Source organism: Jaculus jaculus, chromosome 8 (genome assembly GCF_020740685.1).
Source record: "Jaculus jaculus isolate mJacJac1 chromosome 8, mJacJac1.mat.Y.cur, whole genome shotgun sequence".
Taxonomy (NCBI): Eukaryota; Metazoa; Chordata; class Mammalia; order Rodentia; family Dipodidae; genus Jaculus; species Jaculus jaculus.
In genome coordinates this window covers 117,747,423-117,774,201 of record NC_059109.1, presented here as the reverse complement: position 1 = coordinate 117,774,201, position 26,779 = coordinate 117,747,423, and the positions used below count along the sequence as shown (strand labels likewise).

Here is a 26,779-nt window from a genome sequence, read left to right as displayed (position 1 = left end):
TTAACTACTGAGCAATCTCTCCAGCCCCCAGAAAGCACTTTTAAAAACCCCTGAAAGGGAGCTGGGGAAATGGCTTAGCAGTTAACACATTTGTCTATGAAGCCTAAGGATGCCAGTTTGATTCCCCAGGACCCACGTAAGCCGGATGCACAAGGGGGGGTGTATGCATCTGGAGTTCATTAGCAGTGGCTGGAGACCCTGGCGTGCCCATTCTCTCTTTCTCTCTGACTCTTCCTCTATCTCTCTCATAAATAATAAATAAAATATTTTAAAAAACACCTGAAAGGCCAAAGTATACAAAGATATAAGATATTAACCAAATTACAGACACTATAGACTGTAAATGCAAATTTTACTTGCCAACTATACTTTGACAGATGATAGATAAGTAGGTAGGTAATAGACAGATAGATAGATAATAGGCCAAGAGCTGGTTATCTAAGAAAAAAAAAATAGAAACAGCAGCACTTGGGAGGCAGAGGCAGAATGATTAAGAAGAGTTCAAGGACAGTCTGGGCTACATGAGATCCTGTCTGTAAATAAATAAATAATTTATTTAAAAAATAATAGCTCAGCTAGGGAGTAAATAGGTAAGCCAAAGACCAGGAGGAAAATATTTCCAACAGATATATTTGACAATCTGTATCTAGAATACACAACACTTAAAAGTTAATGGGGAGAAGGGGAATGCTGGGGAGATAGTTCAGTGATTAAAGATGCTTGCTTACAAAAGATCCATAAGCCAGATGCAGAAAGTGGTGCAAGCAACTGGTGTTTGTTCACAAGTTCCAGAGGTCTTGGCACACCCATACACACATGCAAATTAAGAAAGAATAAAAATTTTAAAGTTAATAAGAAGTCAAATAAAATAAAACTGGGTTGGTCTGGGGAAATGGCTTAGTGGTTAAGGCATTTGCCTGCAAAGTGCAAGGACCCCAGTTTGATTCTCTAGGGCCCATGTAAACCAGATGCATAAGGAGACACATGCATCTGGAGTTTGTCTGCAGTGGCTAGAGGTCCTGGTGTGCCCATTCTCTCTTTCTATCTGCCTCTCTCTCTCTCTGTGAGAACCTATGCATGTGTGTTAAGATAACTACATGCTTGTGACTTTTCCTTATCACGTACAACATTAAGTCACATCACAGTTACTGGTGTCTACCTTGCTTTCTAGTCTTTGACTTGATTAAAAGCACGGATCCTGTCTTTTCTCCTCTGTGTAGGCCTAGCATTTATTACAGAAAGCTAACATAGTATATTATAATTTTGTTTTTTCAAAATTTTTCTTTTTTCTTTTTTGTTCTTTGAGGATGGGTCTCACTCTAGCCCAGGCTGACCTGGAATTCACTATGTAGTCTCAGGGTGGCCTCGAACTCATGGCAAACCCCCTACCTCTGCCTCCTGAGTGCTGGGATTAAAGGTATGCACCATCACGCCTGGCTATAATTTTGTTTTTTCAAGGTAGGGTTTCAGTCTAGCTCAGGCTGACCTGGAATTCACTAGGTAGTCTCAGGGTGGCCTCAGACTCATGGCGATCCTCCTACTTCTGCCTCCCAAGAGCTGGGATTAATGATGTGTCTTAAAGGTTGTCTTATTAATGATTTAATAGCTACAAAACTGTCCAACTTAATATAGTCTAATTCTCAAAATCTTCACATATTTAACATTATTCCCTCCTCCCCTTTTGTTTTTTCAAGGTAGGGTCTTGCTCTAGCCCAGGCTGACCTGGGCCCCGTCTTTTTTTTTTTTTTTTTAAGATGTAAAGGCTGAGTGGCAACAAGGTTAAAAGTGTAGGTCAGCAAATATCTGGAGGTACTATGTGAAAAACCTGTCCTCAAGCGAAGGCGACTTCAACTCCAAAGCCTGAGCTTCCCCTCATCCCATCTCCTGCCACCTTGGCAAGTGGACATCACCTAACTGTCTGACAAGTGACGGAATCAAAGTAAAACTCAAACGGGCATGGGGGCACACGCCTTTAATCCCAGTACTGGGAGGCAGAGGTAGGAGGATCGCTGTAAGTTCGAAGCCACCCAGAGACTCCATAGTGAATTCCAGGTCAGCCTGTGCTACAGCGAGGCCCTACCTCGAATAACAAAACAAAACAACAACAAAAAAGCAAAACATCTGATTTAAGGCAATGCAACCACGTACATTTTCAGACCTTGTAGCCCCCTAGTCTTGAATGGGCTCTCTAGACAGCAACTTAAATATAGTAGGGGGAAAATTTCTTCCCAATTAAACTTTCCATTTGAGAGTCTGAAGAAGAAAAACAACCCAGAACACAGAGCATGGAAAGAGGACAAAAGGAAATGCTGAATCTGCTACCAGAGCTAATTACTGTAAAGGAAGGCAGGAGACTAACAGCAACTTCAGCATTCAAAACTGAAGAGCAGGATCTGGGAGAGGTGCCCGGGCTCTGAGTCTGTGAAGCTCTTCTTTAATTAGCCTCCCAGAATCTCAGCATCACTGCTCCAATAATCCATACTTCTGGTTATTTATTCAGCTCCCCACTGTTACGCATCACCACGCCATATGCTACAGGAATTCCTCACTTCACATTTGCATGCAACCATCCAAAGACAGGGGCACTCCAGACCTTTTAGGAGTTTAGGGAAAAGGCCCTGAAGAGTGTAGTTTTAAGATTAGAAGACCCGAAAAACCAAATGCTTTGCCTTCGTAGGCTGTTTGCTAGAGAGAAGATGGGCCATTTCAACAAAAGGACAGGCATCAGATAGGCAAAGGAGATAACCAACAAGTGACTCACGAGAGGAAAAGCTAACTCAACAGTGAAGCCTTCTGGGTAATTTCCCATAGCCCTCCTTGCAATTTAAAAAAGAATTTGTTTTTAAAAGCAATTTTTCAAAGACAGATTTTTATATTGTATTTATTTATTTATTTGTGAGAAAGAAAAAGGGAGGGAGGGAGGGAGAGAGAGAGAGAGAATGGGTGCACCAGGGCCTCCAGCCATTGCAAATGAACTCCAGATGCATGTGACCCCTTGTGCATCTGGTTTTCGTGGGTCCTGAAAAATAGAACCAGGATCCTTTGGCTTTGCAGGCAAAGGCCTTAACCAGTAAGCCATCTCTCCAGCCCACAAAGAAAGATTCTTAGAACAATCAACTCAAGGTCTGGTCTGTACCCTACAAAAGCAGTCCCCTAACTCCCCATAAGCCTTGTAAAGAAAAAATTTTACAAGTGCAGATCTTCAAACCTGAAATCATTTAAACACAAAAAAGGTTAGGGTTAGATTATATAGTCCATTATGATAGCAAAATATTGCAAATAACGTCAACAACAGACCACCACCGTCCCCCAAGGTCCTCAGATTGTCACTGGGCTTCCATGAAGACTGAGTCACAAGGCTCGGCCTGGTGGTGCATGCCTTTAATACTAGAACTCAGGAGGCAGAGGTAGGAGGATCACTGTGAATTTAAGGCCAGCCTGGGACTACAGAGTGAGTGACAGGTCAGCCTGGGCTAAAGTGAGACCCTACCTCGGGGGGGGGGGGGAAGGGCTTTAATTCTAGAGGCTGGAAGTAGGTAAGACTACATAGTCAATTCCAGGTCAGCCTAAGCTAAAACAAGACCCTATCTCAAAAAGCAAAACAAAACAAAAGAAAGAGCTTGTATCACAGGATGACCCACAGCTTGCTAAATTCAAAAAGAAACAGTATAGAAAATTATAGGGCTGGAGAGATAGCTTAGTGGTTAAGCGCTTGCCTGTGAAACCTGAGGACCCCAGAGCGAGGCTCGATTCCCCAAGGACCCATGTTAGCCAGATGCACAAGGGGGCATACGCATCTAGAGTTTGTTTGTAGTGGCTGGAGGCCCTGGCATGCCCATTCTCTCTCTGTCTCTGTCACTTTCAAATAAATAAATAAACATAAACAAAATATTAAAAAGACAGAAAATTATAGAGGTAGCAGGCCTAAAATGTTAAAAAAAATAACCCAAAAATACTAGAAAAAAATACTAAAAGAAAATACACAATATATACCTAAAGACAGGCTGCGTTTGGGTGACAAAGCTGTTTTTTTTTAAAGATCCTGAAAGGAGAAATCATGTCGTGTTTATTTCTTGGTCAGCCTGACATATAAGTACCTTATCAAGTTTCTAACAGAAAATTTGCATGTCTATAGTCTAAGGATATGTTCCATGTAGTGGATAAATTGCTTGCCAGGCAAGCATAGATTAGCAGAATCAGTGAGCTCTGCAAGTGAGTGAGCCTGTCTGAGTTTAAATCAGAGAAGAACAACTGAAAAAGGCACTTGACATTAACATCTGGCTTACACACACACACACTTGCACCTACATGCATGCACGCACACACACATGCATGCATACATTCACACAGAGACACACAAAAAAAAATTTCAAAGACATATCTTAGTTCAACAGAAGTTCCAATATGCCAGATTCTGGCTCAATTTCACAAAGAATAACTTCATTAAGACCAAAGTATTCCAACTAGTGTTGCAAACAATGTTCTAGTGTCTTCCAATTTAAAAAACTGCCCCTTGTCCTGACACTCCACTCTGGTTACTGCCTCATACTGTCTATTCTCATTCCTGGCCACATTTCTCAAAAAGTTATCAAAATAAGCTATCTTGTGCTGGAGAGATGATTCAGCAGTTAGAAGCACTTCCTGGGTGGAGAGATGGCTCAGTGGTTAAGGAATTTGCCTGCAAAGCATAAGAACCTGGGTTGGAGTCCCAGTACCCAGGGGACTGGGTCGCATAAAGTCGCATGCATAAGGTAGCGCATGAATCTGGAGTTCTTTTGCAGCGGCTAGACGCCCTGGCATGGCCATTTTCTGTCTATCTGCCTCTGTGTCTCTCTCAAATATAAATAAATAATTAATATTTTAAAAATTAAAAAACAGCACCACTTCCTAGGCAAACAGGAGGGCCTGAGGAGGCTTGAGAAAGCACTAGAGTTTGATCCCCAAGGCCCACATAAAGCACATGGGTGTGGCCACACTGTAGCCCCAGCCCCATAGGGGAGCAGAAACCCAAGAATCATCAGATATCACGAAAAAATGGCAAGCTTTGGCATCAATAAGAAATTCCGGCTCAAATAACAACAATGAAGAGCACTGAAGAGAGACATTCAACAGTTTCCCTCCGGATAGTCCCACCCTGTCACAGCAGGCGAGGGCACCCGGCTGCAGGTAAGTACACTGGGCACCACACTGCACACACACATGCATACACCAGCCCCACATCCCACACCATACTACATACATACACAAGTAAACACAAATAAAACAGGGGCTGGAGAGATGCCTTAGTGGTTAAGGCGTTTGTCTGCAAAAGCTAAGGACCCAGGTTTGATTCGCTAGTACCCACATAAGCCAAATGGTGCAGGCATCTGGAATTCATTTGCAGAGGCTAGAGGTCCTGGTGCACCCACTTTCCCTCTTTCTCTCATAAACAAATACAGGTTTTTTAAAAACCCACAAAACAAAATAAGCCTGTTTCCAACTGGGAGTGTCTGTGAGACTATTGCAAACCAAAGTTCTAGAACCCTCTTTCATGTTTTCGTAATTCCTATCTTAAGTACAACTCATTACTGAACAGGAATGAAAAATATGGAAACTTTTCTGTCAATGGCAGAAACATAGACAAGTAGGGCATGGAGAGGTGTATTGGAATACAGAGGAAAGAAATTAACTACTTTGGTAGTGATTAGCTTTTCCCAAAAGCCAACTCACTAAGAAAAGAACTAAAAGACCTGGCCCTGCAACGCAGTGGTCATGTCACCAAGTGACACAACAGGACGAGAGCACACCAAAATGCACCTTTACCCATCAACTCAACTTCAGAGAGGACCACCCATACATACCAGAACACAGTGGCAAGTGCACCCTGCTCTGTCTATGCGGGCAACTCAAGTGACCGAAAGACCACAGCGACCAGCAGTGAGGAGTGGGACAGGAAAGGCAGAAACACACCTGAGCATGAGGTTCATCAGCTGGAGGCCCTCCCCCTTCAGGAAGCGCTCGCGGTTGGAGCTGAGCATGAGGCAGGAGCACAGGGCGTCAAAGAGGTTCTCCATCATCTCCTGCTCCTCGGCAGTGCTGGGATTGTGCCGCTTGAACACCTGTCAGACAAGGACAGCGGGAGCACAGAGCCATGAGACAGTATCTTTGCAGTAGGTGCCACCCAACAATGTTCAAAGTCTGCCTGCATGATAGCTCCACAACTGAGGAAACAGAAGGACATTGACCACAAAACTCTCACCAGCATCTGTGATCGTGAAACGGAGCTTTCTGACCCTCTAGGGATAAATCAATCTATACCAGCTCATGCAAAAACACAAAACACTCAGTTGACCACCAGGTCCATGAGTGACTGACAGTTCCAAGGAGGCATGTTTAAAAACAAAAACAAAAACAAAACAATACGATACCACTCCACAAACTGAAACCCTTTCCAGTATGAATGTAACAGAGAGAGAAAACTTCCATAAATGACATATACAGCTAAATGAATAGACTGAATGCCCTTGAAGCCACTACTCAGGTCAGGAATAACTATGGCAGCTACCCCTAAATCCTGGCTCTTGCACACCCCAAGCCCATCAGCGGTTTTCTTCTGAGGGCGTCACAACTCAGGGGCCAATCTTGCCTCAACAGCCTCCCTCAGAATCGGGGCTTGGGCAGTTCTGTCCACGCAGGTGAGGAGCAGAGCCTCCTAGCAGGGCAGGCATCCACACGCACGGTCTACCACGAGGCAGGCACGGATCCTGCAGGAAGATGCCTGTGCACCTTCCCCGCATGGGAGGCTGCTTCACGTGACAAAGCTCTATTTTTGGGGTGGAGGCCAAGCCACTCTGGCTGCTGGCACCCGCACGGAAGCTGTATGCAAACTGACATCTCAGACACTCAACACTCTTGAGTCTTTATCCAAATCATCTATTTTCAGTCCTGTTTTGGAATAACACAGATGAGATTTGTTAGAAGGAAATCTTAACAGTATTTCAGGATGCCAGCAGAACAGCATTGCAACGGGATTTCCATCTCTTTCACTGAGCCAAGGGCAGTTTTTCATCGCAGCCTCCTGGGCCACATCCTTCCTTAAGGTCCCTGAGACCCGAGTCCTAGCTGGGCAGACTGAAAAAGAAGGAGCCAAATAATCCTGGGAGTGGGGCAATGAACGAGATTACAATTCCTGGCCTAAGGACATACAGGAAGCATGTGGCCTTTGGACCACCAATTTCATATGAGATGGGGAAAGGCTTCTCCAGGCTCACACGGTCCATGCTCCGGAACCCATGCCTGACAAAAGGAGGCGAGCCACCCGCCTCCAGTCTGCACCCGTGGGCATGTGGCTTCCTCCCCCGCCCACTCCCCAGCTCCACCTCCCGCTTGAAGCAGGTCATGGATCCTCACGCAGGGCAGGCAGGCAGGACGCAAAAGAATTACTCACAGATAACTGCTGAAGCAGCACGTCGATTCCATCCAGCTCCCCGAGCAATTCCCTGTTTTCTAAAAAGGGGGAAAAAAAATAGAGGAAGAAAAAAAATGAAGCCAGCTGTCAGATTTTACAGCCGTCTAACACTGATACATCAGCAAACAGAATCGATACTGCTTGACAGAGGACAAAGGCGGCACAGAGCACGAGGGCGGCAGCCGGGGGATGCCGGAGGCGCCGCGCTCGCCGTCAGGATCCCAGCTCAGCCGGCGGCGCCGCCCTAGCACAGTGTCAACGAGGAGGGCCTCACCGTCGTTGTCCTGCAGCAGGATGGCCAGCACTTCACTGCAGTACAGCTTGTTGGCATCGAAGGGCATCTTCGCCTATGGGAAACAGGAATGAGAAAGTCATTAAGGGGTCTTGCTCCTTTTCCCAGAACTAATGTTTCACACAGGAGATAGACGAGGAAGTTAAACGACAGGCAGATTCAGATGCGGGGGGATCAATGCCTCTGTTCTCAAGAGGCCAGACCCAAGTGCTACATCAAAAGTGGCAGAAAGATGGGAGGGCTCTGCCACTCCTAATGACCAGGGTATGAAAGTCACCTCCTCTATGAAGCCCTCCCAGAGTCCGCATTTTATTTATTTCATTTATTTGATCGAGAGAGACAGAGAGAAAGAAGCAGACAGAAACAGAGAATGGGCATGGCAGGACCCTTAGCCACTGCAAATGAACTCGACACATGCCACCTTGTGCACCTGGCTTACATGGGTCCTGGGGAATCGAACCTGAGTTCTTTGGATTTGTAGGCAAGAGCCTTAACCACTAAACCATCTCTCAAGCCCTCAGAGTCTACATTTTAAATCCAGATACTATGTGTGCCTAAGGCAAATAGTGAAAAGTTTTAAACTTTTTTTTTTTTTTTTTTTTTTTGAGGTAGGGTCTTACTCTAGCACAGGCTGACCTGGAATTCACTCTGTAGTCTCACAGTGGCCTTGAACTCATGGCGATCCTCCTATCTCTGCTTCCCGAGTGCTGGGATTAAAGGTGTGCATTACCATGCTCAGCTGAACTTTTAAGATTAAAACCCAAGATGAAACTTTATTCACAAGTTACAACCATAAAATTAGGCTGTAAATTAGCTGAACTACCATCAGGGAAGCTGAGAGGAAAGCAATTTCTTGTTTGGTTTAGCTAAAAATATTTATAACAAAGTAGCTCCTTTCAGACTTTTTTTTTAATGCTTAAAATTTAATTTGAAATCATAAAACTATCTGCTTGTATGCCAAAATCTGCCTACTATTTAAAAAAGAAACCACATTAAACATGCAAAAATGTGTTAATATTTTAACACCTAAATTACTACCCACAACTCTTTTCCTGCTGTGTGCTTTGCGGCTTGGCGATTCCAAGAGGACACTGATTGCAGAAACTATCTTTCATGGCTGTCCGCAGTGAGACTTAAATATCTCACCATCAATAGTGCCCCTTGGGTAAAGGTTCAAGCCTCACTGATGGTTTTTATTCACGGTACCCTGCACCCTTAAGATGCAGGCAGCACATACATGACAACTTTAATCAGCACAGCCTTTGCTTTGTTTGAAATGACAAAGAATTTGTGAGCCTGCAAAGGACAGGGGAAATGTTCATCCTGGAGCAAACACTTCCATCACCCTGGCCCCATTCACAGATCTGTCTGGACATTGATTTTGTACTTAAGCAGGAAAAGCAGTGCCTAATCAGGCAACCATCAGCGCCATGTCGGTTTCCTGGGCATAGAAGGCCATTACGCACCCCGCAGGGTTGAGGCCACCAGGTCTGACTGTCTCAGGGCTTACACGTGCGGACTGCACTGTGTGCTCCTTGGGCAAGCTTGGGGCCGTCTTTCAAGAAAGCTGTAGAGCAGCCGGGGCTTAAATACAGTCCATAGTATGTTTCACCTTAAGGAAGGTGGCTGGGCTGGGGAGACTGCTCAGTGGTTAGTCAACTGCTATGCAGTATGAGGATATGAGTTCGGATCCCCAGAACCCACAGAAAGCCAGACACACAGTGATGTGCCGTGCCTGCAACAAGATCAGAGGAAGAGAGAGAACAATTCCCAGAAAGGGGAGATGGGGGGGGGGGGGAGGATGGCAACAACACTGGTTTGCACACAGAGAAGCCTGTCTCAAACAAGGTAGAAGGCAGTGACAGACACCCAAGGTTGTACTCTGACCTCCACCATGTGTGCTGTGGCACATGAACATCTACACACACACACTCACACATAACACATGCATGCACGCATACGCATGCGAGAGAGATTAATTTAAGAGAGATGCTAAGTGGAAAACCAAGAGTGAGCATCTCTATTAGAATAAAAAATTCAGGGCTGGAGAGCCAGGCATGGTGATGTACACCTTTAATCACAGCACTCAGGAGGCAGAGGTAGGAGGATCACTGTGAGTTTGAGGCCACCCTGAGACTACATAATGAATTCCAGGTTAGCCTGGGCTAGAGAGAAACCCTACCTCACAAAACCAAAAAAATTCAGGGCTGGAGAGATGACTTAGCAGTTCAGGCATTTGCCTGTGAAGCCAAAGGACTCCAGTTCGATTCCCCAGCACCAACATAAGCCAGATACACAAGATGGTACATGCATTTGGAGTTCATTTATACAGCTGAAGGCTCTGGTATGGCCTGCATTAGAAAGAAACTGGCATTCTCTCTTTCTTTGTCAAATAAGTAAAATAAAATTTTAAGAAAATAATGAAAAATTTACTAATTGAAAAATGACTTACTCAAATTATCAAAGTCACCAGTCTCACTATATTTTAAGTGATTTTAGCCGTATCAATTTATGTACAGCTTTTCAACACCCAGGGTTCTTTGAAACAAGACACGTTTAACTGAATGAAGCTATCAATTCACTACAGCAGTGACTTTCTGTGCCTCCATGGCCCTCGTCCTTCACTGGAGTTTTCTCAGCTCCTGCCTACCACGTTTAAGGGGGAAATTTTCTCTTCCTTTCAATAAATACTTATGGGGCCACTGCTATATGCAAGATACAGAAGTTGGCACCGCAGCAAACAGAGGTGAAGGAGCCCTGCACCTTGTCCACCATTCTGCAATTGACAGTGTCCCCCTGAATTCAGATTAATTTTATAAAGCAGTACAGTCAAGTTTGACAAACAAACAAAGGACATGGACCTGGCATGCCACCACTAAACACTGGCATGCCACCACTAAAGGGCCACGGGCTGCAGTTCCCAAGCAGTGAGCTGAGGTGCCATGCTGAGCTCACCACAGGCTGGGTGTACCTTCTCAAAGAGGGGGTCCTGGACAGTTACTGAGTTCTGCACTAACCACTGAGCTCCAGATACCTTTCTTCTAATGGCATCTTATCTTCATGGAGCTAGATTACAGCAGCTGCTGAGACACAGGGCCTGTGTGGGCACAGCTGGCGATAAGGAATGAGGGGGGCAGTGTTCACTCTGATGCCAAGGTTCAGAAAGTTGTGTAAGACTTAAAAGGTATGGCCTGCATTAGGAAGAAACTGAGGCATTAAGAGTCAAGTAAGGGCTGGGGAGATGGCTCAGTGGTAAAAGTACTGCTGTGTAAACCTGATAACCTGAGTTTGGATTCCCAGAGCCCCCTAAAAGCCAGGCACAGTCTGCTCACATGTGTAATACCAGCATACCTACAGAGATGGGAGGCAGCAACAGGAGAACTCCCAGAAGCGCATGGATCAGCTAGCCTGATGTATGCAATGGGGCGCAACAGGAGGGAAGACTGAAAGTGGAAAGTGTGGACTGGTGCCCAAGGCTGACCTCTGACCTTCACACATGTGCTGTGCGACACGCAAGTCTACACTCCCCCACAAAGACACACATGCATTACACACTGAAAAAGATTTTTTTAAGAAGAATGAAATAAAATGCTTCCTTCCGATGTATATTTGTTCTTTCTTTTCAAACAGCTACTAAATTGTTAAGCTATATGTACAAATAATTTGTACCTAACTACTTAATAGATGGGCACAGTAAAAACAAACTACTGAGACACTAAGGACCATGAACCAGTAAAAGGAATTTATGACGCAAGTAACATTTCTGGGTCTGTTTCTCCATCTGTGAAATGGAAATAAATGTAACACTTCTTTGGAGAGTTGCTGTGAGGATTAAACAGGATAATGTGAAGGTACCTAATGTATAGTAAATACTACACGTTTTTCTGACAACTGGACTCAGAACTGTCCAATTTGACTTTCAGCCCTAACAGTTCGCTGGTGCCGGGTTCTTGGCCAGATTCCTCTGTCGCTAACCCATGCCCGTCCTCACTCCTCACTCATGAGGCAGCTGCACTGAATGGTCGGACTGCACTAAACAAGCTTAACTACCAGGCCAGTCCCCCTTGACCAAGGACTCCTCCTTCCTCAGAAAATCAATAAGTAATTTTCAATTTTTCACAAACTAAAAAAAAAAAAAAAAATCAAGAACCTAAATTGGAATTGCATCCCTTTTTTCTTAAAGCATAAGCCCCCTCTGACTGAAAAACTGGCATGAAGGAAAAGAAGTAATTAGGGAAGCAAACTGATCAGGCCCAGCGGCTCCTAGCTCCAAGGCCCACAGTGCCTCAGAACTGGAGTGTGGTGCCAGCTAGAAGCAGCCCGGCAATCGAAGGCTGCTTTAGAGAAACCCAGGCCTGATGACTGGCCCTCTCACCTTCGTCCATGAACTTGGGTGAGACCCTTGCCCTCTCTGGCAGTCTCCCTCCACCTGAAACCGGCACAGCTGTGTGCTCTCGGCAGCGCTGTTGGCGAGGATCAGAAATGTGGATTAGAAGATGACTTTGCATGTGGCAGGCAGTTACTACGTGAAAAGTCATGATCACATAGGGAAGGAAACCCAGCGATGATGACGGCAGTACTCCGGGGAGGGAGGGGAAGACGAAGAAGAGAAACTAGGCCAACTGGGAGGGGGAGGAAGAAGACTAATGTTCCATGTCTAGCCAAAGACAAAGGAAATTATATGTCTGATTATACAATACCAAACTGCCAAATGACAAAGACTTTTCATCAGAACAAGGAAGAGAGGAGGCCTCACTTGGCAGGGCAGGTACCGTCTTCTGCATATTGCGGGGTAAACCGGTGGGACCTGGAGCTCACAGGGCTCTGCCAGCCAAGCTGCCCGGTGACCCTAAATCTTTTAGCTGTCAGAGTGATTACAGTTAAGCCTAGGTGTGTACTTGGTATGCTCTAGCCTTGATAATATAAATAAAATTAAACATCACCTTCTTGGAGCTGCAGCTTTTCTGGAAAGTACAAAACAATTATGCTACCACCTGCAGCCAGACATGGGAGGTCACATCTGCAGCTCACCTCTGCTACCTGAGCACACAGACAGGTTCAGGCACGCTGACAGCCCTGTACAACCATCACAGCAGCTAGGGCCCGGCAGAGTCACAACCTCTCGGCATCAGGGGCGAAGGACTTTTGCATCGACCAGTTGTACATGGAGTATTACATGGCTGCTTCCTAATTCATTAGCTCTTCTGAATGCTGCAAGTGTTTTTGTTAAACACTGAATTAACTGGGAGCCTAGTGGGATCTTAATTTCCTCTAGAAAAGTTTTGATTTTGGTTTCAATAGCAGACAGCATCCCAGCAAGCTTGTATTACCCATTTTTTTTTAATACCTGTGATAGAGTGTCTCACCCACTAGTTATCTGCTTACCTGCTAATCCTTTTAATGCAATCATCTGCAATGAGTTTGATCCTCATTAGGACAAATTAGAGGTTTCATTTGGCAGATTGGAAAAAAAACAAAACATGAACCTCTCTGCATACTGTCAGGCTACCTAGCATGAAGCAATCAAGTCAAACATGCCTATCACCCATGTGTCACTCACTCAAGACATACTCAAGGATTACTGAGTAAATTCAGGATGACAGCAGGGTTTCATCCAGGAACCTAGACTTAGAATGCTGGGTTCCCCTCCCGGCTTTGAGGAGTCCAAGATTCAGTGCACCGGGGCCGGAGGGGGACCAAGAATTTTCATTTCCCACAAGGCAACAGGTGATGCTGAGGCTGCTGGCTGGGGACCACAGTTTGAGAATTGGAAGGGGAAGCAAATAAGAAAACTAACTCACACAGCACAACAGGAAAGCTTACCAGGTGATGGAACGGTGTCCACTTTACAGATTAAGAAAAGGTGTTCCTGAGCCAGGTATGGTGGCGCACGCCTTTAATCCCAGCACTCGGGATGAGTTCGAGGCCACCCTGAGATTACATAGTGAATTCCAGATCAGCCTGGACTAGAGTGAAACACTACCTCAGGAAAATAAAAGAAAAAAGTGCCCCGTGGGGATGAGGGTCATGTGGGTGAATGCTGGAACCCCAGACTTGTTCAAGCACACTCAGCAAGAAAAAAAGTTAAGGGGCTGATTTTTCAGAAAAGAAAGAAGGCATGGGCCTAGGGAGATGGCTCAGTGGATAGAGCACTTGCCACACAAGCATGAGGACCTGACTTCAAATCTTCCACAACCACATAAACACTTGGCAGGTGTGGTAGCCTGCCTGTAACCCCAGTGCTTAAGAGGCAGAAACACGGGATGCTCAAGGCAAGCTAAATAACTAAACAAGTCAAATTGGCAAGTTTGAGGTTCAAATGAGACATGCTGCTTCAGAAAATCAGGTGGAAAGTGATTGAGGCAGGCATATAATGTCCACCTAAGGCCTCAACATTCATGTATACACACATGCACCTGCACAAACATGTGCCCATACATGCAAAGATATATGCACATACATGTGTACACACCAGACACATGCAAAAAAAAAAAAAAAAGAAGGGAAGAAAAGGAGGGAGGAAGGAAGAGAGGGAGGCAGGGAGTACAGCTGGTAGCAAAGTCATGCTATGGAGAGAGTACATGGTAAACATGGAGGCTTGAGTTTAAACCCCAGCTCTAACTCCACCTGTGTGGGTCTGGGAAGGCCCACAGTAGAATTTGTAAGCTCCCTTCAAGGCCTAAAAAGTGATACAGGCCACAAGGAACAGCAGGGACTTGAGCTGGCTCATGTAAGTAGTGCATAATTTGGAAATACAGAAAGAAAAGAGTGGTGGCTGGCAGAGGCCAGGGCATGAACAAGGGGACAGAGGTCCTGACATTTTGATCTCTGTAGAGCAGGGTCAGGAAGAAGAGCCAGTGTTTCAAAACTGAGAAATGCGGGCCAGGAGAGGGGGGCTCACAGCAGACGAGGCGGGCTCTGAGGAAGAGGCTGCACATGCCAGAGGGGAGATGCGAACCGCTAAACTGGAGCTTCACGTGGGTCTGCAGCACGAAGACGACTAAGAAGAGGGCCACGCTGACAGAGAACACATGGCTTAGGAAGGGCTGTGCATTGGAATCACACATGAAGCTTTTGGTAGGACACACCAGGAGTGGAGCCGGAGGCAGCAGGACTGGAGTCTGTCCAGAGGATCTGCAGCTTTTAAAGTTCCCCAATGACCTCAACACAACCCCTGGCTGGAGCCCTGGCTTGTGGGAGCTGCACAGCCCAAAGCACCGTCCACCAGCGAGCATGGCCATTTCACTGCCAAAGGGGAAAGTAGGCTGGCAAGGGCAGCGACACCGTCCACAGTCACAGGTTACACAGGCCAGCGGCCACTGCTCACAGTCACAGGTCACACAGGCCAGCGGCCACTGCTCACAGTCACAGGTTAGACAAGGACAGCGACACCATCCACAGTCACAGGTTAGACAAGGACAGCGGCCACTGCTCACAGTCACAGGTTAGACAAGGACAGCGACACCATCCACAGTCACAGGTTAGACAAGGACAGCGGCCACTGCTCACAGTCACAGGTTAGACAAGGACAGTGGCCACTGCTCATAGTCACAGGTTAGACAGGGGCAGCGACACTGTCCACAGTCACAGGTTAGACAAGGACAGCAGCCACTGCTCACAGTCACAGGTTAGACAAGGACAGCGGCCACTGCTCATAGTCACAGGTTAGACAAGGACAGCGACACCATCCACAGTCACAGGTTAGACAAGGACAGCAGCCACTGCTCACAGTCACAGGTTAGACAAGGACAGCGGCCACTGCTCATAGTCACAGGTTAGACAAGGACAGCGACACCATCCACAGTCACAGGTTAGACAAGGACAGCAGCCACTGCTCACAGTCACAGGTTAGACAAGGACAGCAGCCACTGCTCATAGTCACAGGTTAGACAGGGGCAGCGACACTGTCCACAGTCACAGGTTAGACAAGGACAGCGACACTGTCCACAGTCACAGGTTACACAGTCCAGCGGCCACTGCTCACAGTCACAGGTTAAACAGGGGTAGCGACACTGTCCACAGTCCCATGGCTCCGAAGGGAGGGCAGGACCTGGGTCTGTCCCCGACTGTGACCGTGCAGTGATGACTAGAACAAGTCCAGTCTCAGGAGGGCAAGAGAAGAGTGCAGCGTGGCTCATGGGCACGGCTGGCCTCACCCTTCAGCAGGGCTTGCTTTTGTTAATGAGCTGGGCAGCACAAGTTTCTGTTTGTTTGTTTTCTATGTTTTTTTTGTTTTTTAAGGAAACTGTTTTAGAAATAGTAAGAAAGCTATTTCTGTCCTGAGGATTATAAAATTTGGGGCCCCGAAGGCACAACTCAATAATCGCTTGCTAAAATAGCAAATGGAATCCAGGTTAAATACCCAAAGGTCTCAATTTCCCTTCGTATATAACCAATCTCCAAAAAGGAAAGAAAAAAAAAGTGTAAAACAGAAAAGCAGAGAGAGAAGGGGGCTGAGGGGGGGGGGGGAGAGATTGTAGCAAATTTCAACACCTTTCAGAGAACAGGGGAGGCTTAAAGGATCCTTATTGTCTCAGTAAATGAGGAAAATTTTAGCAGAGGCCAGTAAGTTAAAAAGGAGACATAAAGGAAAGAGAAAGGAAGGGAGGAGGGTACTTAATAGGTTGATATTGTACATTTGTAAGTACAATGATTGAGGTGGGGAGGTAATATGATGGAGAATGGAATTTCAAAGGGGGAAAGTGTGTGGGGGGGGTAGGGAGGGAATTTCCATGGGATATTTTTTATAATCATGGAAAATGCTAATAAAAAATTTTAAAAAAGCAATGTATTAAAGCCAAAAAAATGAGGAAAATTTGTCCTGACTGCATAGATTTTATTAAAAAAACTCACCCTATTTATTTATTTGCACATGTGTGAGCAGGCATGCACCCCAGGGTCTCCCACAGTTGCAATGCTTCTATGAGTGGCTGGAAATGCAATCTGGGACAGTCAAGCACTTTAGCCATTGAACTGTCTTCCCTATTGCAACAAAAACATTCGATTACTTCATGTATTTTCAGGTTGAGGCTACAACTTGTGGAGACCCCACCAGCAACTCAGACCTCTGCTATCTGTCCCCTCCCCTTACCTGGTGACTACTTTTCTTTCCTCCATCCCTCACTTCTAAAATGTCTCAAGGCTCTGGAGAATAAAAAGATGTAGAATATTGAGGAAAGAAAAAACTGAATTTAGCGAATGCCAAGCAAAATCCAAAACCAAAGACTCTCCAGCCTCTGGAGGAGTGGTCAAGAGGAAGTCACAAAGATGACAATGTGTGGGTGGGCCACCTGCGGAGCAGAGAGCTAAAAGGGACAGGGAGCGGGCCTGCGGGGGTTCAGTGCACTGGGCTCTGCCCCACAATGTACCCATCCCCACTGCTGGAAACAGTTGAGCGAGCTGAGCATCCTCCAGTGGGAGTGCCATGCATATGTCTTAGCTCACAGGAACGAGTGATCGCTAAAGAGGATCGGGGACAGCTATACTGTCGGAAGCAAAGAATCAAGAGGCTCGTGCTCTGCTGGGCACCATCTCCCCTTGGCTCTGCCAAGACAGCGAGTGTGAACCTGCCTCGACACGACACACAAAGCCTTTCTGGAGCTTTATGACACTCTGAAGCACAGCAAGGCCGTGACGACTTCAAGCATGCCTCTTCCTAAGAAAACGAATTCTCAACGGCTCCTGCACACCTCTGGTCAAGCTAACAGCTTTGTCCTCCTCATTCGCTCTATGGAACAGCATAAATTGTTAAACATATGGAGGAGACCATGCTAAGAAGGAAAGAGAATGAACATCTTAACTGAAACCGGAACAAGGACAAGGATATGAATGGCACAAAGATATATAAATGGCAGACTGGAGAGATGGCTCAGCGATTAAGGCACTTGCCGGCAAAGCCTAAAGTTTGATTCCCTAGGACCCATGCAAAGCCAGATACACAAAGCAATATTCTCAAATCAGTAGGGTAGTCTTTATAGGCAATTATCTTGTATTAACTAACAAAATGTTAATGTGCATACCCTTTGGCCTATTAATTGCATTTCTAGAAACTTATCACACACATAGGCCAGGCCAAGCGCAAAAGCAAACAGTATGGATGTATGACATTCATTGCAGGGATGTTTTTTACACGAAGCAAAAACTTAGAAATGGGAGTAATTACGTTAATTCTGATGGCCTCCGATATAGCTTAGTTGGCAGAGTGGTTACCTAGCCTGCATGAACCCCCGAGTTCAACCCTTGATACCACTAAATTGGGCATGGGAGCCCATGTCTGTAATTCCAGCACTTGGGAGGTAGAGGCAGGAGTTCAAGGTCATCCTTTACTACTAAGTGAGTTCAAGACCAACCTACAGTTGCATGAAACTGTATGAAAGAAAATTGCCAGGCATAGCAGTAATGCCATCAGTCCCAGCACTTGGTAGCACTCACAGGCTGAGGTAGGAGAATCACCAGGAGCTGGAGGCCAGTGTGGGCTACAGAGTGGATTCCAGGCTAGCCTGGGCTACAGTGAGACCGTACTTTGCAAATACACACACACACAAAATAATTTTGGTGCATGTGTATAACAGGATACTAGTCAACCAGAAAAACACTTTGCCTAAGAAAACACTGTATAATTTTGTTTGTGACCCATACATACAATATTCCCTCCTCTTAATGCACAGAAAATTTCTAGAAGACTAGATACAATAGTTAACAGCAGATGCCTCTAAGACGTGGAACAGGAAGGGAGCCTTAAAAAAAAAAAAAAATCAAGATTTAGGAAAGGGGCAAGAGGTACCAGAAGCTTCCCAAACTAGAGCAGATGGCGAGGGGCAGACAATCCCCACCAACCCCGAGTTCCAGCCACCACGGAGCCACGAGAGATGTGAGTGGCAGGGCCACAAGCCCCTTACCTTCAACCTCTTCAACAGCCACTGCAGAAGGCCCTGCTGGGCAGCCTCCGTGCACATCTCGGGCCGGAACTCGGCCATGTTTTCCACAATAGCTGAAGGAGATAGACACCAGTCACCGGGGAAGGCACCTCTGCTTCCGTGGGCAGCAAGCTTGCTTCCCATGACAGGCATCTTGCTCCTCTTCCCACTTCCCTGGCCTCCTCCCTGCCAGATGCTGTGCTGTCACGGTTAGATTAACCAGGGGGATGGCGTGGTTCTTTCCTTCAAGTTATGTTACAAGTAAAAGTCACAATGATGGAGTTCACAAAAGGGCTAAGGGCCAGGATTCCTGTGCTGAGACACCTCCAAGCAGGACATGCAGAAGGGGACAAAGGCCCACTTAGTCCCTAGGGTACTAGAGTCCCAGAGACCCACAACGACAGGCAGAAGCCTGGGGTCAGTCTCCTCCTCTCCTCCTCATCCCTCAGCTCTTCCCCTGGCCAGGGAGGCCAGCTCCATCTACTTAATTGAACAAAGTGACGGGCACAGAGGGAAAAGGCCATGCTGGCAGAGCTGGCTGCCAGGTACTTGGAAGGAAATAATTGGTTCTGCTATCTCCTACAGCAGCCAGAGTGTGGCCGAACAGAAAAATTAAAAATTAGGAGGCAAAGGAAGAAAAGGCTTTAATTATATGGCTATGATATCTAAAAAAGGACATTTAAAAAAATTACCTACAGTCCTTAGTAAGTTAAATGCTTGCCTTCTCTTCAGGGCCCCTTTGCCACACATCCTGTCTTAGGGTGTGTGTTATCTCACAATGTCCAGAGCACACCAAGCCTGAAAAAAATCACACCCCTCACTCCTTTGCCCAGGTCACCCTACAAAGGGTCAGTGAAATAGTGGTGGCAGCTCACTGAAGGAAGGAGACATGATGTGGAGTGGAGTACCACAGGACCTCTCAGAGGTGCAATCGGCTGAAATACCCACAACTACTTCCTCACGCTCTGTACGAAAATCAGCTCAGGGCCGGAGAGATGGCTTAGTGATTAAGGCGCTTGCGTGAAAAGCCTACGGACCCATGTATAATTCTCCAGGTCCCACATAAGCCAGATGCACAAGGTGGCGCATGCATCTGGGGTTTGTTTCCATTGGCGAGAGGCCCTGACACGCCCATTCTCAATCTCTCTCTGTCTCTAATAAATAAAAAAAATAAAAATAAATTAGAGAAAGAAAAAGAAAATTAGCTCCTTGCTTTCCATCTCCTATGTCTGTATCTTACTCTTCTGCTTAAACTTTTGGGGACTTCCTCTTGCCCCCGGGAAACAAAACCACACTTTTTGCTGTGGTTCACAAGTTCTTCCAACTCTGGAAAAGTCTTCCTCCAGTCCCACTGCCATTACCCCCACAGTTCATCGCTCACTTTCTGGAAGCCTAGTCATGACTTTGCAAGTGGCATTAATGGCCCCAGGGGCCTTCCCCCACTCTGCCAGTCACAGACGACCTACTTCTTAGGCACCTCTCTGATCGCTGCCTACGCCCGTGGGACAATTTAGAAACCCTTCCGTGCACTCCCACGATGCTTTCCACTAACTGTGATCAGGCATTTATGTCATCTGGCATTATCTTTCCTTTCTGTTCTGGACTTTCCCAGGCTGCCCTTGAATTAGCCGTGTCCCATGGTAATCTGCTCTGGGGCTGACAAGAACTGGGCACTCAGGAAAGGGACAGGGATGAATCTGAGCCGTGGTTAAGTGCCTACACTGAAGCTAGACAGACCTCTGCAGACTGTCAGGCCGGTGCCTTTCCTATTTATTACACCAGGCCCTTTGTATGAACAGTCAGCTAGGCTTTGATAAGCTTTTGATTCTGCAAAATCCAACAGTAGGCTAAGAGATGGCAGTGTCAACTTCTGGCTCTAGACTAAAGTCAACCTCCAATCACAGACTGCCGTGTTCTCTCCTCTTTTACTCCCTGGGCGCCCATCTTCCCCCTTCTTAGTGATCATCGGCACTGCAGAGAGCCTAAACTACGTGAGGGATCTGTCTGTGGTGATCACAAAGGAGCCAAGAAGAAATCTAATCTTAAGAAAATTTCTGCTTTCGTCTCTTGAGCTCTGCTTACAGATAAGCCAACCTCACAAGAGCGACTGGAGGAGGAAAGAGGACTGCCCCCAGGCACAGTTTAAACAGGCTGTTGGGTCTACTGAGCAGGGGAGAGCCTGGGGAGACCTCAGAGGGGAAGGAAGAGGAGAAATACTGCACAGGAATCTACTTAAAGGTGCCTGCGACACAGGGGCAGCCAAGTTAATGGTGCTACATCACCAGAGAGTTTAGAGAGCAGTCTATACATGAGAAAAGAAACTGGCTCTATGATAGAGAAAATGTCCTTCCTATAAAGTACACAGTTATTCAAAAGTCTATAATTCTGTTGGAGGAAAGTGGTAAGAAAAGCCAACACAAAAGGATTTAAAAGTTTAAAATACATGCTTTGTGCAGGAGGGAGAAATACATGGATTTTTTTTTTTTTTTGTCTTAACTTTTGGAGGCAAAGGCTTGGAAACATTTAGGAGCCAGCATGGTTTGTCTTGGAAGGCTCCCTACTTAGTGGATTTCAGCTCTTATTAACCACAAGCCAAACCAATGCTGAGGTTATATGAAATGTTCACACAGGTCTTCATTGCTGAAAGTGGGGGCCAAGGGACAGAAACCACCTGGCCACTGACTAGCTCATGAGGGAAGGAAGCAGTGAACCCCGGCCAGGCGCCCAGGCCCTCACCCAGGGTGTTGTGGACGCCGTCCGCCTCCTCCCTCACAGACTCATCCAGGCGCTCCAGATTCTGCACCAGCAGTGCGACCACCTGCCCATCCACCTGCAGGAACAGGGAAGCAAAGCGAGAGAGGGACACACGTCACAAATGGGTCTCCAGATTTTCCCATTCCCACAAACAACACCCCCAAGGATCTGCAAACCCAGGGCCGAAGGGGACTTAGGCCAGGACATGGTTACACAGCTCGGGAGGGCAGCACTCAAACCAAGCCTGGTGCCTTCTCCTGTGGGAGGCAGGTCAACAGCAATCTGAGTAAAAGACTCTTCCGCACCACAGTGTCAGAGCTATGGAGTGGGAAGGTTCACCAGCCATGTTTTACGCTGACCACAAAACCGAGGGTTAAGCTCAACACATGCTAACTTCTTAGGTCAAGCTTCTATGAAACTATTAGCTCTCAAGAACTTCTGGCTTCCCCTTAAGAGGAGCAGGACCTTAACAAAACACCTTCTATTTGGATCAGATGCAACGCATACAAAGCTATAATGTCTCTCCTTCTGGATAGATATGAGTCACACATTTAGAGGCGAGCAGGGAGCCTATAGTAGCCATGTTACACAGCTGGTAAGCAGGAGCTGATGAATGTACCAGCGCCACACAGCTGCCCAGAGTGGCCGCGAGAGCTAAAAGCCAGGCCTTCTTCTTGAACCTTGGGCGAAGCAATGCTTTTCACACCGTGAGCTGCCACCTGCACAGTGTGTGTTCTGGGGGACTGCCCACGGGTAACCAAAAGGTATGCCAGGTTGGGTAACTAATAAAGCCCCTAGGTTTTCCTCGGCCTGGTGACATACCCCTCTCTCCAGTGTCTCACCTTCCCCATGCAGGAAGTGGGGATGATCAGGAGTCCTGCAGCCATCAAAGGATAATGTGGCTGCCCAGCATACGGGCCAAAGACCAGCTCAAGTAGCAAGTCTGCCTTGAAGCCAGTACCCGCCCCACACTCCATTCACCTCTCAGCCACAGTGGGGAAGAAAAAGCCAAGTTCCTCAACAGCAAGCACTTCATCGTGCCCACCCTGGCCTACTTCAAGGACACTCATTGTGTATCTTGTTGGTGTCTTGAGGTGGGTCTTTCTCTAGTCCAGGCTGACCTGGAATTTACCATGTCATCTCAGGCTGGCTTCAAACTCACAGTGATCCTCCTACCTCTGCCTCCCAAGTGTTAAAGTTAAAGGAGGGCACCGCCACGCCCGGCCTGTGGGTCTTGGCCGGCTCACAGACAGTGCTCTGTTTACTCTCCTGGAAGCCTCACAGGTCTACTGGTAAGACAACCAAGACTCAGAAAGGCTAATTAGCCTGGCTAGAGACACAAAGCTGGTGACAAAAGCGACCAACTCTGAAACTTTATTTTTCCCCATGCTACACTATTACTCTGGTGAGAAGAGAAAGGGAGGAAGGAGAGAGACATGAGTGCATTCACCGGGCTCTTCCTGAGCCCTGTGTGGAAGGCTGCATTCTAAGGACCCAATTCTTCAGAGCCTGAGGGCAGCAGCTACAGGAGGAAAGACAGACCCTGAATAAGGCCTCTTCACTCTTTCTGGGTGAGAACTCAGAGGCAACACCTGGACTAGGGAAACAGTGAAATTACTGAGCCAATTGTGACATCCACTTCCCAAGTGAATGACACTTTTCAAGCTCTTCTTGAATATGAAGAATATGAGGACATACCCTTGCAGAGAGAATGGACCCAGAACGAATAGTGCTGAGAATAAAGAGAAAGCTTCTGCCAGGAGACCTCGATCCTGCCCACAAACCTCACAGCCAACAAGAGCACCACCAAAGAACCCACTGGAAAGTGTGCCTTAATGAACTAGACGATTTGGGTATGTGCGAGGCAACAGAACATCTGGGGAAGACTATGAACCAAACCCCGGGTTGTTTTGCCCCTAAGTCACCCCGATGGACTCATGACCTCCCTGAATCCTAACAGCAGACAGCGTGGCTCTACTGGGCATCACGCTGCCTGTCAGTTCCGTGGCTGCCACTGGCTTGCACTGCTCGCTGCTGCTCTATCTGCGTCGTTCGTCATTCGTCCCCCCTTCCTTGATTCTTAGTTATGCATCCCATCTCTGCCGTCTGGAAACTGGCGGGGATGGTGGTGGTGAGCGACGCACTTAAATCCTACAGCCCAACGGATATGGATAATGGGTGTCTGGCTAGAGGAAAATCTTTTTTCTTGTTACGGAAATCTAACTTCTAACAGGCAGCCTTTTTAAGCTTGCAGAGTGTGAAACTTTATGTTTAGCTGGGTTAAATGCAATTTTATCTGATTGCAGGAGGGCCAAGAGCAGTCAAAATACATTTAGCTCAGAAAACCCTGAGAAAAGTATTCATATTATGCATAGCTCTGGATATCGCCTGGTAAGAAGTAAGAATTAGTATTCTGTCCTACTTCCTCTAACCCCTTGGGTCTACCTTCAATTTTCTGGACCTGTGACGAAGTCGAAAACTAAAAACAAATCCTGCTCAGGGATTAGAGCATCTGCCAGAGCAAGCCTGGCCTTGGAAACCAGGGCTGTGTGAGGCCTGGTGCTTTCTGATAAGTCTCCGATTGTTTCTGCTTGTTAGCAGATCCTCCAAACCACATTCCTAGTCTTACTCAGATGAAGGTCAAGGGCACACGACCAGACATATTTTTCCACTTGAGCGAAGAGGATGTATATAAGAGGAGAAAATAACAAGACACATGAGAGCGTTTGAAGAAGGAGTCCTTTTCTATCTGACACCCCCTTCCAACAAGCTTTTAAGAGTTGGATTGGAGTTCTTCATCTATTACAAGTTTCAGAATTTCATGTTTAAGAAAAGAAAATAGAAAGAAAGCTCCAAATCTATAGAATCTCAAACAAGTTTTGAGGGTTTATCACAATCATGACTGAATGCTAACCTTACTGGTGACAGTCTACCCTCCAATCTTGCCATAGCACCTGCTTTCCCCCACTGCCCAGTGGTCTTTTAAAAATGTCCAGTCAGGGCTGGAGAGATGGCTTAGTGGTTAAGCGCTTGCCTATGAAGCCTAAGAACCGCAGTTTGAGGCTCAATTCCCCAGTACCCACTTAAGTCAGAAGCAGAAGGTGGCACGTGCATCTAGAGTTCATTTGCAGTGGCTGGAGGCCCTGGTGTGCCCATTGTCTCTCTACCTCTTTTTCTCTGTGTCAGTCTCTCTCAAATAAACAAATAAAAATAAACAAAAATTTTAAATGTCCAGTCAGACACTAAATAGTTCCTGGTCCATAGCTGTCTATGCTGGCCATCTCATAAAGGCCTGCACGACCCAGACCTTGCTTCCTGCACCAGAATGACCACCTTCTAGGTTGTCCCCCCCCCCCCCCCGTACCAAGCCCATTCCTTAAAACCTTTTTTTATTTTATTTGTTTGAGACAGAGAGGGGGGATTAAAGAGAGAGAGAGAGAACAGGCACACCAGGGCCACTAGCCACTGAAAACAAACTCCAGACGCATACACCAGCTTGTGCATCTGGCTTATGTGGGTTCTGGGGAATTGAACCTGGGTCCTTTGGCTTTGCAGACAAGCACCTTAACCACTAAGCCATCTCTCCAGCCCCCAAGCTCATTCCTATCTCAGTCTCTACCCCTGACCTACCATGTTCTTGACCAGTCAGCATGGCTGGCTGCTGCTTATAACCAGAGCTTGGGCCTTTCCTGAGAAGCCCATCTCACCTGACCTTCAGGCACTCGGCACCACATCACTTGATTCTGATTTACTGGGTAGCAGGGATTCACTGTAGGTGATTCTCCTGTTTCACCCTCTCCCACAGTAGACTTTGCCAGTGCTTCTCAGAGCTATAGCTATCTAGTTTCTGGGATCCAGAGCATGCCAACACACAGTGAAAATGGTGAATGAAAAACTGATGAATTTTGCTTAGGAGAAAATATGGATGAAGGAGAGAAAGATAACGGAAATAATAAGCAGGGACTGAGCACAGAAATTTCTGCTGTAAGCACCTTACACCCCCTGCCTAGTTCAGACACACCTGAATAGCACAAATCAAATGGCAACCAAGGCGAAACCAGAGCAGGGCTGAAGGCTGAACACTGAAGAAGGGTTGAGAGCAAGGACAGATATGGACCCAAGAACCCCGGCTCTCCACATCAAAGCCACAACTGTGAAACTCTTGATGACAGACAGTGGCTCTTAGCCAGATTCACTGCACAGCCAGACTTCCGGGTACCCTAACGTGAGGCCTCCACGGTTCTGTACTTAGTGTCCCCGAGAGGATATGGCAGCACTCTGCAGTTGGACATGACCCTTCCTTCCCCACCACAACCGCCTACTCCTGCCTTTCGATTCCCACAGAGCTTGGGTCTCTCAGCCACTCTCTCCATTTTGCCTGTATCTCTACTCATTGCTTTTACTCTTAACTAAACCTCCAGGTCTGGATGTCTTATTTAGGCCTACATTTTCCAAATGATTTTCTTAAATGTTTGCTCAAGCTGGGGGTGGTGGCGCACGCCTTTAATCCCAGCACTCGGGAGGCAGAGGCAGGAAGATTGCCATGAGTTCTAGGCCACCCTGAGACTACATAGTGAATTCCAGGTCAGCCTATAGAGCAAGAGCTTACCTTGAAAAACAATTTTAAAAAAAAGTTTACTCAGATTTTTTTGAAACATTTTTTTGCACCAGAGCATGTTTGCACCCCACAACCATTCACAAAGATCTCACTGTGTGGCAGATGCTGGGCATTGCCGTAACCTGACATCTACCAAGCGCTTAATCTCCACCAGGCATGATACTGTCACAAGGACAATGGCTGGCATGTATGGACGCCTCCTCAGTGCTGGACGGTTCCGCAGACTTGCTAAATACCTCACTGATAACTCACATTGGTACTGTATGACAGGTCCTACTGATGAAAAGCAGCATGGCTCTCTGACCACTTGGAAACTTCCAGCTATGGGTGAATTTTTCCCTTGGCTGGGCCTGGGCTGGCTCGGGGGGGGGCCCTAGCTCTTATTCCCTGCATGGGCTCTTTATCCCCTCCAGCTCCCCACACGGCAGGAGCTCCTTGAACTTTCTTTTTTCTTTCCACGCTTTTGTCCAAGCCCTCCACATGGGAGCTCAGGCCATATGGGTGCTTTTCCTTGGCTCTGTACTTCCCTCAATAAATATAATAATTTAACAACCAAAAAAAAGCAACATGGAGGGCTGAAGAGATAGCTCAGCGGTTAAAGTGCTTGCCTGCAAAGCCTGACAACCTAGGTTCAATTCCCCAGTACCCACATAAAGCCAGATCAGATACACAAAGTGGTACATGCATCTGCAGTTTGTTTGCAGTATCAAGAGGACCTGGTGTGTCCATTCTCTCTCTCTCTGCTTGCTAAT

General features: G+C 46.7%; 1 protein-coding gene across 1 annotated transcript in view; it reads right to left on the bottom strand.

The window, feature by feature from the left end:
* The window catches only part of Ctnnbl1 (catenin beta like 1), a 192,736-nt gene that overhangs the window by 82,090 nt on the left and 83,867 nt on the right, over positions 1 to 26,779 (bottom strand). The window contains exons 6-10 of the mRNA XM_004666678.2: positions 21,392 to 21,485; positions 18,638 to 18,729; positions 7,722 to 7,794; positions 7,427 to 7,485; positions 5,950 to 6,098 (exon numbers count right to left, since the gene is read on the bottom strand). Of these exons, the coding sequence (XP_004666735.1) occupies positions 5,950 to 6,098; positions 7,427 to 7,485; positions 7,722 to 7,794; positions 18,638 to 18,729; positions 21,392 to 21,485 (467 nt within the window). The remainder of the gene's footprint in view (positions 1 to 5,949; positions 6,099 to 7,426; positions 7,486 to 7,721; positions 7,795 to 18,637; positions 18,730 to 21,391; positions 21,486 to 26,779) is intronic.